This window comes from Bos grunniens, chromosome 13 (assembly GCF_055505025.1).
Source record: "Bos grunniens cultivar Pamir isolate PY7600 chromosome 13, Bosgru_T2T1.0, whole genome shotgun sequence".
In the NCBI taxonomy this organism is placed as follows: domain Eukaryota; kingdom Metazoa; phylum Chordata; class Mammalia; order Artiodactyla; family Bovidae; genus Bos; species Bos grunniens.
The window spans coordinates 43,450,988-43,465,768 of record NC_141177.1 but is presented as its reverse complement, the minus strand read 5'-3'; the positions used below and the strand labels follow the sequence as shown (position 1 = coordinate 43,465,768).

The window sequence follows — 14,781 nt, the reverse complement described above, 5'->3', positions numbered from 1 at the left end:
GCATCAGACGAGGGAAGAGCTTGCAAACTGTGGTTTGCAGATGAAACATCAGCAAATCATCCTCAAAGTCACTGTACCACTAGGTCCTTTTCGCCCTAAAACCAGGAGGAGGATGGTGAAGGCACAGAAACATAGACCAAGCACGGCCTGCTTCATTCCACCCTAAATCGAGATCTCTCAAGCCTCAGTACCATTGATATTTTGGGTCAGACGGCTCTCTGCAGCAGCCTTGTCCATTGTAAGATGGTTAGCGGCATCCATTTCCTGGACACAGGGAGCAGGACCCTGGCTTGATGACTACCAAAGTCACCAGACACTGCTAAATGTTCTTGGGGGGCAAATGGTCCCCAGTTGAGAATCCCTGCTTGAAATCTTATTCAACTTCTGTTGGAACTGTGTACATACATATGGGAATTGAGAACCTGAGTCAACTAACATATAATAATGATTGAGGAAAAAAAACCTCCAAAATGAGATTACTAACAGAAAGAGATTTCTTGTGAGAACATATTCTGGGCAAACTATTTTAAAAAACTTAAACAAAATGGAGTGGGGGAAAAAATGGGATGTGAAAAAGGAACACTTTTCACCTTATGGGCATATATCAGCCACATAGAAAGCAAAACTAATTAAAATACTTTTTTAATCATCTCCAGGTTGGAGTATTTTTTTTTTTAAACCAAATTGTGAAGCAGTTAAATGTTCATCAGTGATTTAACTGACTGGTGACCATCTTCTCATGTACCATTCTTACTATTTTCCACCTTCAATATTTACTAGACAAAAAGAGCTTTCTAAGAAACGCAGTTCTTATTCTTCTATCATATTCTAGAAGTAAGTAACATGACATTTTATGTATTCATCAAGGGTATGTTGCTATGCTAAACCAGAGTATGACATGATTTATTGCCACTCAAAGCCACAATTAAGCTATCTCCAATATTAAATAGATACTAATCTATAATACTATCTTTCTGAGACCAAAAGGACATGAAAACACTTCCCTCTTCAGTAAGAAGATTCATTTTGGGATCACAGAGAAATAAGTAGACACAGACCTAATTATTCACCATAAATCCTTTTGTTGAGGTGTCCATGCTAATAATTACTTTTGATGCGACAACATCTTAATAAACCAGAAAGGGCAACTATATAAACAATATGTAGCTGAACTCAATTTTAACTGGCTAAAGGCCGGGAATAACATTTCTTTTGAAAATTAGCAATTTTCACCATTGTTATTTTTTTTACTCAAATTGTTTTTACTACTCATTGTTATTTTTCATACTCAATAATCAGTATGAATCTGTGTAAACTGATCATTATTTTATACATGAATATGATTTATTCACTCCAAGGAACTCTAGCCTGCATAACTTTTCCAGTTCATTCATTCTGAGGGAGGCCCAGCAAACACACTAACATTGGCAGGCTCAGAACCACTGTAGAATTTTACGAAGATTCCCTTCCACTCTATAGGCTCCATATACAAGGCACACAAGGCTGGCATCACTGTTTTCCCCTCTTAAAACTATGGTTCTCTGGACATGTGGACACAAGGGGAGAAGGGGAGGGTGGGATGAATTGAGAGAGTAGCATTGACATATATATACCACTGTGTGTAAAACAGCTAGTGGGAACCTGGTGTATAAAATAAGGAACTCAGCTTGGTGCTCTGTGATGAAATAGAGCAGTGGGATGGGGGGGCAGGAGGAAGTCCAATAGGGAGGGGATATATGTATATACAGAGCCGATTCACTTCATTGTACAGCAGAAACTAACACAACATTGTAAATCAATTATATTCCAATAAAAAAAGAAAAAAAGTATGGTTCTCAGCTCAGAATGCAAAGCCCAGATGCAGAGATTCTGCTTGACTATTTAATTGCTACTGAGCATCTAACTACCTAGAAACAATTGACATTCTTTGAAAATAAACGCCAAGTGCAATGGCCAGGCACACATGCGTGAGGCGGGGATATTAACAAAGGAAGGCAGACCCAGGGGTGAGCGAGCAAGCAAGCGGGAGCAGCCCAGGGACACAGTGGGACAGAAGAGACAGTATTACAGTACCTGACAGCCTGTGGGAGCAAGAAGAGTAAGAGAGACCAGGGAAGAGAGCGCTCACGGTGTGGAGGAGGAGTGGGACGCTTTTAGTAGCGGGCAAAGCCTCAGAGAGGTGGGCACAGTTGCTGATAGACTGGCTTCGCTTAGCTTCCAGGAGAGACAAAGCAACAGAGTCAAGTGTCAGAAGAACATCAAGATCTTTCACTTCTTCCTTTTCCTTATTATTACTATTTTTCTGGGCTCGCTTTAAATATTCAAAGGAGGTCACTTCAGACTTTAAAGGAAGTTGGCACAACACACAGGATTTAATGATAAGTCTCTAAATACAGCCAACTTTCAGTCACGCTGATGGCGAGGAGAACGGGCCATTCACAAATGATTGATCTCCGTTTTGGAATGCCTTGTGTGTTGAGCCTTTCCTTTTTTTTTCTGCTGTGTATCAGATTTGCGTTTGGGTCGTCTGTTTACTTGGGCAGACGTTATAACCAGTTTTCTCTTCTAAAAGGACCCAAACAAAAAGACCATGGTGAGGGAGGGAAGAATCTAACTTAAGATAAAAACTGTTTCATAAATAATCAGGCTTACTGAGAGACGACTGCATTTAAAAGCAAATCACTTCAATTATTCTAAAGCTCAAGAACACATAAAAGTCAACTTGCAGACTCAAGGATCTGACATTTGGGAAAAAAAGTTAAAATCTTCATGAAACACAGCCTTTGAAATCACACTTTATGCTGATTAAGTCCATAATTTCTTACTACAAACTTTAGGATGTTCTTAACTTTTCTATACACTATATATTGCTACTGAAAACCATTTGAGGAAATGAATGGACGTAAGGAGAGAATACGCCTCATACATATGAAACCATCATCAGGAAAACCAGTTTAGTCTTTAAAACACAACTAGGAAGGTTCACTTACTGTATTATTTCCACATGATTTTATTTAACATTAATGAAATAGACCTACAAATGGTAGTGAGGCTTTTGCAAAAAGCAAACTTCTTACTTTTCCTGTCTTTTCCCCACTCTCTGACTACCAGAATTCCCAGCTCTAGAGAACTGTCTGCAATGCATAATCATAAACATGTTAGATACTATTTAGGTGAAGACAACTTCTGTGTAAACATCAAACTAACTTGACTTCAAATTTCCTGAAAGATGTGTCCATGTCTCAATGTCAGGGATGCTTCATTTAAAAAGTTTTCCTTTTATAAATCAAATAATTGTGCATTTTTCCAAAATTGATCACTAGATATTTTAGAAATAATAAAATATAGGTTATTTTGTGTGAAAATCTGCTTTAACCATTCACTTTAGACATGTAAGGTTTTAGCATCATTCACACTCAGGAAAACAAGGTCAACTTTTTAATTCTCTAAGATTCTCCCTGCCTGTCCTTTTAAGGTGCAAAAGAGTTAATTCTCTGTTAAATTAATCATCATTTCCTCACTCCACAATTGCTGATTTTATATTTCCCTCTCGCCACTATCACTATCTCAGTCTAAGTATAGTCTGTGGGGCAAACTAGAATAATCTTATAATATTCTCTTACTGGGATTAGAAAAAAAGACACTTTCAAATAGGTCTTCCATAATAAACATCTTCATGCTAACAGTGCAAAACCTAATGTCATGAGCTGCTGTTCCCTCATTAAAAGGGGGCCTCTACACAACCAAAATCTACCATGAGAATATTCTGGGCCTCCTCAGAAGACTAAAGATAAGTAAAAAAAAAAAAACTGAAGTGAGTAAAAATTCTAATATGTAGTCTAGATAGATTACTTTTATAAAACAGTATGATATAGTAAAATCTTCAAAAATCATTGTCTTCACAGGCAACAAAAAAAGTCATAATATTTTAAAATTTTAAAAATATAAAATAGGAAATACACATATATTCATTGTTGTTGTTCAGTCACTTTAGTTGTGTCTGACTCTTTGCTACCCTATGGGCTATATAGCCCATCAGGTTCCTCTGTCCATGGGATTTTCCAGGCAAGAATACTGGAGTGGGCTGCCATGTGTATAAAATATTGGGTTGGCAAAAAAGTTCATTTGTGCTTTTCTGTAAGATTCTATGGAAAATCCAAACAACCTTTTTGGCCAACCCGATACATGAAGATAATAGATCTGTCCAACTCAATAGCTCTCATCTTCACTATCTGTTAAAGGTTAGGGTTCTAAGTGTTTTTGACTGAATGACTCCTACAAAGGTCAGGTTTATGGTTTTGAAGTGACACACTCTACAAGCGCCTTTACTTGATTTTACTTGTTTTTGCATGGCTTCTCAGGCAATTGAGAACACTGCCAAACAGGCACAGAGGATTTTCTAAAACCTACCAGCACCTCTACTGTATGGTTGGTCTAGTATACCTGTTGAAAAACGAAGGTGCAATCTCTCCTACGGCTGTGCTTTGGCCAAGTAGTGGCATATAGAACGTGCAACATAGAATCATTTGTCTATGTTAACATGTGAGAGGGTTTCCCTGGACGCTCAGCCGGTAAAGAATCCACCTGCAAGGCAGGAGACCCCAGTTCAATCCCTGGGAGAAGGGAATGGCTTACCCACTCTAGTATTCTTGGACTTCCCTGGTGGCTCAGACAGTAAAGAATCTGCCTGCGATTCGGGAGACCTGGGTTCAACCCCTGGGTCGGGAAGATGCCCTGGAGAAGGAATGGCAACCCGTGTTTTAAAAAGTGCTTTGAATGAGCACTTTTGTCCCCTCTGTAATTCAGGGGTTGAGAGGGGCAACAGGCAGTGTGGGAGGCTCAAGCATGGCATGAACTCCTATTCTGATCCCTTTCAAGGACCCAGTGGTGGAAGAGAGAGAAGAAACTCTTGGATGAGAAAGGAAATAGGTGAGTGAGCCTTCCCAAAGCTGCCTGTTTCCGGGAACTGGGTCTCTCCTCAGGGAGAGGATAAAGGAAGCAGTAAATGAGGGATAATGACCCACAAATATTATCGGAAAAACAATGAGGCAGTTAGGGTTAACGTGTAATATATTTTCATAAAAACAACAGGATTCTAAGGCATCTGTTGGAAGCCTTGACTGAGCACTGGAAATTATGCAGAGTGTCAATGAATCTTTGGTTTATGATCAGAGGAAATTGTGACTTTCTCTCTGTAGTCAACATGCTGAATATCAATTTCAATTGCATGGCATTATTGATGTGAAAAGCAAACCTACATGAATCTGTCTTAACTTTGGCTTTGTTTTTGATGTGGACCATTCTTAAAGTCTTTACTGAATTTGTTTCAATATTGCTTCTGTTTCATATTTTGGTTTTTCTTGGCTGTGAAGCACGTGGGATCTTTAGCACAGGGACTGAACCTGCATCCCTCGCCCTGGAAGGTGACGTCTTAACCACTGGACTGCCACGTAAGTCCCAGACAGGAATCTGTCACTGGGAGGGCTTGCAGCTTTACTTGTTCTTATTAAATACTGTATACAAGCTCATACTAAAGAGTTCTCTCTTTTAAGAATAAAGTGTAGCAACGGTGTGATTAACGGGAGGTTCCCATTCAAGTTCTTATTCATTCTAACTGACTGTATGGTCGTGTAAACAAACATGTAAGGTGCCATTTTCCTAAGAAGCAGAAAACGTAGATTCTTCCTCCAGTCCTGAAAACTAAAGCCTTAATCTCCTTTTCTTTGGTGGACTAAGTTTCCACGCTGTCTTAAGATGAACACTGAACAACAACACAGCCGGCTGTGCAATTACCAAGAATCCATCTTCCTCAAGGTTCAAACAAAACGCCAATTTTCTCTCTTTTGCACCAAACATCTCACTTGATATTCACATCTCAAGTTCTTTATCATGATGCAGAATTTAGAAATAAATAGTAAAAACCACGATTTGGAAAAGTAGACAGAAAGCTGAAAAGATATAGTGACATCTCAGTCAGTAAAAGGCCTCGTACTTTAAGTTCTGAGTGGAATTTTAAAGCTGTAAAAAAAATCCTTATAAATCCATTAAAATCCTATAATTCCTATACATCCATTCCATGGAGAAATACTAGGACTTGCGCTTACCGGTTGCCTTCTGGCGGACAACGTTTCTGGCTTTCTCGACCCCTGGCGCCCCGGACGTGGTGGCGCTCCTGAATCTCATGGGCTCGGCCACGGCCACGTCGGGGTGGCTCCGCCAGCTCAGAGAAAAGGACCTCCCCACGGTGCTTCCTTTCTGAGAATCTGGAACACAGCCTATGAGACGAGAAACACAATCCAGGGGCTGGTTTCTTCATGATTCCTCCCCTAGCCCGTGCCGCTCAGCAAACCCCCTACATAGAGTGACGTATAATCAGCAGGTTCTCCTGCAGCAGACTGGGTACCACTTCCTACACTGCAATTTAGGATGTGAGTCATCCATCAGGCAACTGAAAATTTCTGTTGCCAAAGTATTTTTCAAGCCCCTTCAGTGGCCTCAAGAAAATTCTCCTATCTTCACAGCACTCATTCCGGTGTACAAAAACATGAATACATCTTTCTCAATGTAAGAATAATGTCAAATGAACTATACCACTGCTCCCTGTGTGTGTTAGTCGCTCAGGCGTGTCTGACTCTTTTCAATCCCGTGGACTATAGCCCACCAGGCTTCTCTGTCCATGGAATTTTTCAGGCAAGAATACTGGAGTGGGTTGCCATTTCCTTCTCCAACTACTGCTCCTGGGACACTCCAAAAAATGCTTCTATAAACCAGAAAACGAGAGATCACTGATTTTAGAGCAGTATTCTGTCCTGCAGACGCAAACCTCTCCACAAATCCCCGAGAGAAATGCACGCCCATAAACTCTAATTATAGTCAAGTGAGCAAAGTCAATGAAATGCTAAAAACAATACAAAAATCCTTTTTAAGTGAAGCTCCGAAACAGTAAAATGTTGAAGATCTGGGATTCATCTTTTCTCCTCTCATACTGCTCTAGACAAATATATCAAGTGAGTGGTCAGGGATCAAACGGATACAGAAGAAAAGAGAAAGAGACACTTAGAGGGTTCTGGGCACATGGCTGGCGGATGCCACCTGTGGCTCATTTGCACACCCAGATTCTTCTGAGAGTGTACTTTGTTTCCGCAAGTCTACTGCTTATACAGCAAGGATTTCTACACTAAATATTTATATCCATTTTTGGAATAAAGCAACATGAATAAATCAGAAATATTTGTCATGGTCATTAAATAACCAAATTTGTTCTGTATCTGTCCATAAATAGCATTTTTTTTAAGTTGTTTACCTTCCCAAGACAAGCTTATCTCTGACAAGCCTAGGAATCTGTGTTCACACGGTGGAAGGGAAGAGAATATTCTGGGGGTTCAAAGGGAGGGAGGATTATAAGAATTTGAGGAGTTGGGGAATGTGCTGAGTTTTGAGAAGATCCTTACTTTGTCTCAGCCACTCCCTCTATCCTGAAAGGCATCCTCGTCAGGTAGACTCTGCTGGGCTGAGACCCACAGTCTTAGGAAACCAAGTTCTTGGATGGAAGCATCCTGACCCTCCTGGACTCTGGGTTTACACAGAGACCCTCAGAGCTGCTACAGAGGTCACTACAGAGGCCCAGGGCCCAGGCTCTGGGCTCCCTGCCCTGACTTCATCCCATATCTCCACTCTTGTATATTTTTTTTTAAAGAAGGGGCTCTGTATAGCTTCAACGAGGGAGGAACAAAAAGGGATCTTCTGCCTAAAGTATGTAAAGACATCATTGCAGTAGACAGTCTAAACCTAAACTGGGATTGGACAGTTTCACTGGAATGCCCCAGACCTCAACTAGCTAGTTTTGGTTTCTCACTGACTTGCTCTTACTAACTGATGCCCCTGGGAGCTACTCACAGAGGGCAGTGGAGACATTCTAGGAACCAGTCATGTTAATTACATGTCTCTGCGGCTAACGAATCATTATAATTGGTTCGCACTTCCTGTATCCCACATCCTCTGTCATCCTCTCCCCCACTGACTCTGAGCTTCAACACATTACATACTTTGGCAGCAAACACTGGCCAAGCAGAGATCTGAAATGCACTTGAGAATGGGCTTGCCCTCCCGCTGCTCCTGGACCCCTAAGCCATTAGGTGAACAGCTTGAGCAAGCCTGCAGGGGTGAGGAAGCGTGTTCAGCCCCTTCACCTCCACTACTGCAGTTGACAGCTGGCCAGCCCGACAGCAGAGCTGTGAGCAGGTCACAGCCCAGCTGATGGCAGGTGCAGCTGTGAGGCCAGCAGATCCATCCCAGGGAGGCCAACCCCGACTGCCAATCCATAAAATCATAATTTAAATAAACAGCGCTATTTGAAGCCATTATATTTTGGGGTTCTTTGTCACATGGCAAAGCTAACTGACACAACCTACGCTAAGACCATTGTGGAGGTTGCAGTTGACCACGCCAGATATCATACCCTTCAGGAGTCTTTGGAGGAAAAACTCCTCTCAGATCCTGGGACCTGGAAAAGCCAGGCAGGTAGGCTGTTCACACCTTCTGCCCTCAGTGATGCTCTGATGCTACCCTGTTGATGATCAGAGTCAAATCTGCCCCCTCCCTGCCTCCCCATGCAGCCCCGAGGCTCTTCACCTGCATCCTTGCATTTTATCCACCTGCTGCAGCTCCAACACTGTTCATTCTGTCCCAGCATCCTTACATACTTTATCTACTGCATTACGTGTATTTCTATGAGCAGACTCAAAATGGTTACATAATAAGCTGGAGGACAGGGAATTAACCCAAGGACTGTGTCACAGCCTTAAAAAACGTTAACAAGGATGGACTTTCAAAGTGTCATCTCAACAGACACCATCACTGATGTTCCCAGCTGGATCTGACTCCAGGTCTCACTATAGTTCTCACCCTGAAACAGAACAAAGCTAAACAACTCCATGGGAAGCACTGAATCCTCCACCTTCCCCATGAAGGTAGCAGAAAGATGACAAATATTGGCGTGTCTTGAGCGGGACTTGTCTGGCTTTGATTTCCAGCTTTACCACTTCTTAGCTGTGTGACCCCCCAAACAGGCCGATCACTATGGACTCTGTTCTTGAGTGTCTGATCTGTGATGTGGGGAGAGTGGCATGCATTTCACAGCCTCCTGTGAGGGTGACAGCAGAGAAGGTGTCCCCGCCTCCACTGCTATCACTACAGCTCTCAGTCCTCCTCCTCCCTCTTCCTTCCCCCACAGCCCCTGCATCCATCCATCATCCTTAGGAAGGGGACACAGAGCTAGGATATGTGACTGAATGCCACTGTTAAAAAGACACCATTGGTTCAGCTGATGCAATTCCATGCAATGACTGCCTGGAGTTTAATATACACTCCTACTCAGCCTCGGACTTCCCAGGTGGTGCTAGTGGTAAAGAACCCGCCTGGCAATGCAGGAGACATGGAGACGTGGGTTCGATCCCTTGGTCAGGAAGATCCCCTGGAGGAGGGCATGGCAACCCACATCAGTATTCTTGCCTGGGGAATCCCTTGGACAGAGGGGCCTGGCGGGCTACAGTCCATAGGGTCGGAAAGAGTAGGACACGACTGGAGCGACTTAGCATGCATGCATACACTCAGCTCAGACACCTGGGGTCACCAGAGGGGCCAGAGATGGAATACCTTTGCCTCGCTGTTTCTTTTCCTTCTGTTCACTTAACTTGTCCAGAGGTAGATTGGTCATCTCAACTCCGTACACGGTCCTGGCCAGCACAGCCGTCAAGGAGTCCATGATGCTGGCCCATTCGTGGATCAGCTCCTCCCAGTCCGTGAGGGAGGAGAGCACCCCGAGAAAGTCGTCCCAGAGCTCCCGGGAGACGTACACACAGAGGTTTGCTCGGATCCAGGCCACTATGAGCGTCTGAAAACGATGGATCGATGAAAGAATTCAATTGTCACTTGGAAGAAGTGTGCTTTTGACAAAATACTTAAAATTACTATTAGTATGGTGAAAGTGAAAGAGGAGAGTGAAGAAGTTGGCTTAAAGCTCAACATTCAGAAAACAAAGATCATGGCATCCGGTCCCATCACTTCATGGCAAATAGATGGGGAAACAGTGGAAACAGTGGCAGACTTTATTATTTTGGGTTCCAAAATCACTGCAGATGGTGACTGCAGCCATGAAATTAAAAGACGCTTACTCCTTGGAAGGAAAGTTATGACCAACCTAGACAGCATATTCAAAAGCAGAGACATTACTTTGCCAACAAAGGTCCATCTAGTCAAGGCTATGGTTTTTCCAGTGGTCATGTATGGATGTGAGAGTTGGACTGTGAAGAAAGCCGAGCGCCAAAGAATTGATGCTTTTGAACTGTGGTGCAGGAGAAGACTCTTGAGAATCCCTTGGAGTGCAAGGAGATCCAATCAGTCCATTCTAAAGGAGATCAGTCCTGGGTGTTCATTGGAAGGACTAGTGCTAAAGCTGAAACTCCAGTACTTTGGCCACCTCATGCGAAGAGTTGACTCATTGGAAAAGACTCTGATGCTGGGAGGGATTGGGGGCAGAAGGAGAAGGGGACAACAGAGGATGAGATGGCATCACCGACTCGATGGACATGAGTTTGAATAAACTCCAGGAGTTGGTGATGGACAGGGAGGCCTGGCGTGCTGCGATTCATGGGGTCACAAAGAGTCAGACACGACTGAGCGACTAAACTGAACTGAAGTAGAATTTTAAAGTAAAAAGTGTTTTGGGTATTGAGTTTAATTTCTGAAAATGCATCTGGTCAATGGCAATCAAGACTTGAGCTACTGTGAAATCAGTTATCATTTTGAACAAAGATACTGATTCAAAACGATGCTAGTATCTGAGGCTGGTCCTGGCGGGACCTGGGGAGCCTGTTCTGTCTTCTGAGACACTCTTGCCCCCATCTCTGCAGGGACCTCTCCCACAGGTAAACCTCCACCTGCCCCAGCTCCTGCCTGACTTGCAGCAGATGACTCATGCAGACCCTCTGCCCACCAGGCCCCAGTCTTCTCAGCTCCTCCCCTGGATGCTGGACGGGCACCAAGGGGGCCCTGCTCTACCAGCATGCCCCCCACCCTGCTCCCAGCCTCCTCCTCAACCTCTGTACTTCTGTTAACCCCACGTTACCTTGACCCCCTGCCCATCCAACTTCCCCAGCTCCTACCCATAAGCATGGAAACATGATCCAATCCTTACTTATCGCAAAAAAAAAAAACCTCACAAAGTTACCTTGAATCCTGTGAACCCTGATGCCCCCTCGAGCTACAGCCCTTTCTTCCCCTTTTGAAGCAAATTTATTAAAAGAACTGTCTGCACTCATCTATCTTCCACACTCATCCATGTTCCACACTCACTCCACCCTCTGCCAGCCCACCTTCCACCTGGGTCTTGGTCCCCATTCTCGTGGCTCCAGGGCCACCTGCTCACTGTTTAGCCCAGACATCTCTGCTGGCTTCCAGACCTTTCTATCTGCTCCCTGGCGGCCCACGTGCACGTCCTGTGGGCACCATCCTTCACCTCCACCATCAGGGAGATGGCCTTCTTTCTCTGACACATCCCCTCTTCCCAGGTGATCCCACTCAGTCCTGAGGCTTTAAACACAATCGCTAAGCACACCGACAGCCCTCACAACTGCTTTCCTATCTTAACATCTCCCATCCTATCCACACACCCGTGCTCTGTCCATCCTGCACCTCTTCAAATCTACCTGGCCTGAGACCAAGACCATCAGCACTTGTTGTCTTCCTAACTTCTAGTAACCTTAAGGAAATCAAAAGAGGAAGCAGATGGCAGAGAGGTGGGAAGGCCTAAAGGCCCAGCACTAACCATAAAGACTGATTACAACCCTCAAGAGAACATTCAAGAAGGAAATTTTCTAGTTAAATTTCTAGAAACTTTTTAAAGGCAGTCCAATTTTACTCTTGAAACTCTCAATGATTAAAACTGATTTGCTGAAAAAATCCGATTCATTTCTTACATTTGCAGTGTTTTAATTAAAAAAACAAAAAGACTTACCCTAAACAGTAACCCTGCCAAGCTCTGGGCAAACAAGTCCTTGATTTGTTTATCCTTTGGCTTCTGCATGACAGCTTCGGTTATCCTGAGCAGTATTTGCAACATCTGTTCCCTGGGGCACCCAAAATAAAAACTCATGTTATTAATCACACCTCCAAAGCACTTACACGTATAGGTACAAGAAATTCTTGTAAGAATTCAGCAAAATGGATAATCACGTGTTATTCAAAAGTATAAAAAACGCTGAGCACTGAAGAATTGATGCTTTTGAATTGTGGTGTTGGAGAAGACTCTTGAGAGTCCCTTGGACTGCAAGGAGATCCAACCAGTCCATCCTAAATGATATCAGTCCTGAATATTCATTGGAAGGACTGATGCTGAAGCTGAAACTCCAATACTTCGGCCACTTGATGCAAAGAACCAACTCATTGGAAAAGACCCTGATTCTGGGAAAGGTTAAAGGCAGGAGGAAAAGGGGATGACAGAGGATGAGATGGTTGGATAGCATCACCAACACGATGGACATGAGTCTGAATAGGCTCCAGGAGTTGGTGATGGACAGGGAAGCCTGGCATGCTGCAGTCCATGGGGTCGCAAAGAATTGGACATGACTGAGAGACTGAACTCAACTGAAGTGAATTCAAAAGTATCTGAATGCCAATTACAGAATGAACACCATACTTATCAAAATAAACTACTTTATGTTACCATGGTTCAACAAGTATATCTCCTATGCCCAAATCAACAGACAGGACCACAAGGGTCTCACCCCAGCCTGACTCCCTCCCCTTGTAAAAACGGGGGTGAGGCTGTTTCTCCAGCTGTATCGGCCCCTTGAAGGCACTCAGCAGAGAGCTGTGCTTAGGTGAACTTAAGCAGCACTCTTACATTTTCACATCCATGATTTTACCTAACCTGAGAAGTCTGACTATTGTGATGGAAAATAATGTGGACTTTCTAGGGAGGTCTGCAGCTGGCAGTGTCAGGTGGCCAAGCCCCACAGCACTCCCACAAGTAGGAAGGAGGGTTGGGAAGGGTCATCACTAGGTGCTCAGGCCATGGAGCTTTCTGCCTCGAAGACCCCAACTCTGTGCACAGTGCTGCCCCCCTCTACCGCTGAAGACTGTGGTCACCACACCTCCATCACAGCGCTCTATGGAGAAGGGGTTTTATGTGAAAGGTCTTTAAAGAGTATAAAACACTAGGGACAGGAAATAACACCTCCCATTGTGATTGCTGTTGTTCAGTCACTAAGTCGTGTTTTCCTGATCCCATGGACTACAGCCTGCCAGGCTTCCCAAGATAGAACTCTGCATAGACAGCAGTCTTCAGGGAAGAAAGCCCATATATTTCCTTTCTATATCATGGAGTCATTTATCCTGAGCCCTTTGTTGTTGTTCAGTCACTCATTTGTGTCTTCACGACCCCGTGGACTGCAGCACACCAGGCTTGCCGGTCCTTCACCAACTCCCAGAGTTTGCTCAAACTCACGTCCATTGAGTCCGTGATGCCATCCAACCATCTCATCCTTTGCCGTCCCCTTCTCCTCCTGCCCTCAATCTTTCCCAGCATCAGGGTCTTTTCCAACGAGTCAATTCTTCGCATCAGGTTGCCAAAGTATTGGAGCTTCAGCTTCAGCATCAGTCCTTCCAATGAATATTCAGGGTTGATTTTCTTCAGGATTTACTGGTTGGATCTCCTTGCAGTCCAAGGGACTCTCAAGAGTCTTCTCCAGCACCAGAGTTCAAAAGCATCAATTCTTTGGCACTCAGCTTTCTTTATGGCTCAACTCTGTGATATGGTGACAAATTCTCTCGCACAGCCAGAGGGCGTTTTTCTCTTACAGCTGAGTTACATCCTTCATGTGTTTCCCCAGATGCCATGGAAACAGAGAACAGGTTATCTTCTGCATAAGGGACAGAAATCACCAGGTCCCTTTAACTACTTGTTCAAGGTCTTGTGCATGAATCACTTGTTCATCCTTGGAACTTTGTGCTCATCAGCAATAAAACCAAGAATCGGTCCAGGTCGGATAATGAGATCTCAAATCTCGGTTCCTTTAGACCGCTCTCACGTTCCTGCATGTCGAAACAGTGTTTTCTATGAACACCGTGCTGGATCCCATTCTGCTACTCTAGGGTCTCCTGCCCTCCTGTGGGTGACCCTGTCTGACTCCCATCCCAGTCTCTGTAGGCACCCCCACTGAGCCTGCCCACCAGGCCCCTAATCCAGGTATCTTGCAAGCTCGGGAGAAGAGCTCTGGGGTCAGGCGGGCCTATGCACACATGCCTGGAACAGCTGGCAACTTTGAGGAGGACGAGGGAAGAAACGCTGCAGGGCTGGGGACAGCCGGTGGCCCACCCTGTCCAGGGTCCCCACGGCCTTGTCACAGCTGGAGGGCTGTGTGCCTTCTGTGATGCTCAAGTGAAAGAAAAAGAGCCCCATCCATACCATCCGGCAAACTGAGAACAAGAAAAATAGTAACTTTCCAATAAAACCCCAGTCCCAGTCACTGCTATCAACAACAGAGTCCTGACGGAGGCTTAGGGGGACACGGACAAGGGGACAGGTTTAACCTCTGAACCTGAGAAAACTTGGGAACCACAACATTCCCACACAGAGTCTCCTGGAAGAGAATGGGGGTGCAAAACGACCTCTGGTTTGGCAAATTCTTTGGTCACAGCTCTGACTTTCGCTTGCTCCTCTGTGTTTTGTGAAACACTGGCAGAGGTGGGCTGGGGAGGGTGGCGGTGGGGGGACAGCTCGTC

The 14,781-nt window shown here is 44.4% G+C and overlaps 1 protein-coding gene across 19 annotated transcripts in view; it reads right to left on the bottom strand.

Moving 5' to 3' along the window:
- RALGAPA2 (Ral GTPase activating protein catalytic subunit alpha 2) overlaps positions 1 to 14,781 on the bottom strand; it is a 280,383-nt gene that overhangs the window by 178,688 nt on the left and 86,914 nt on the right. For 13 of the 19 annotated variants that reach the window (XR_015139448.1, XR_015139449.1, XM_086333691.1 and 10 more), the window contains exons 14-17: positions 12,014 to 12,125; positions 9,655 to 9,892; positions 6,105 to 6,275; positions 2,074 to 2,214 (exon numbers count right to left, since the gene is read on the bottom strand). Coding sequence is in view for 17 of the 19 variants with exons in the window: in XM_086333691.1 (XP_086189817.1) it covers positions 2,074 to 2,214; positions 6,105 to 6,275; positions 9,655 to 9,892; positions 12,014 to 12,125 (662 nt within the window). In the remaining 2 variants the exon portion in view is untranslated. The remainder of the gene's footprint in view (positions 1 to 2,073; positions 2,215 to 6,104; positions 6,276 to 9,654; positions 9,893 to 12,013; positions 12,126 to 14,781) is intronic. The other 6 variants (XM_086333702.1, XM_086333703.1, XM_086333705.1 and 3 more) reach the window with 2 other exon arrangements.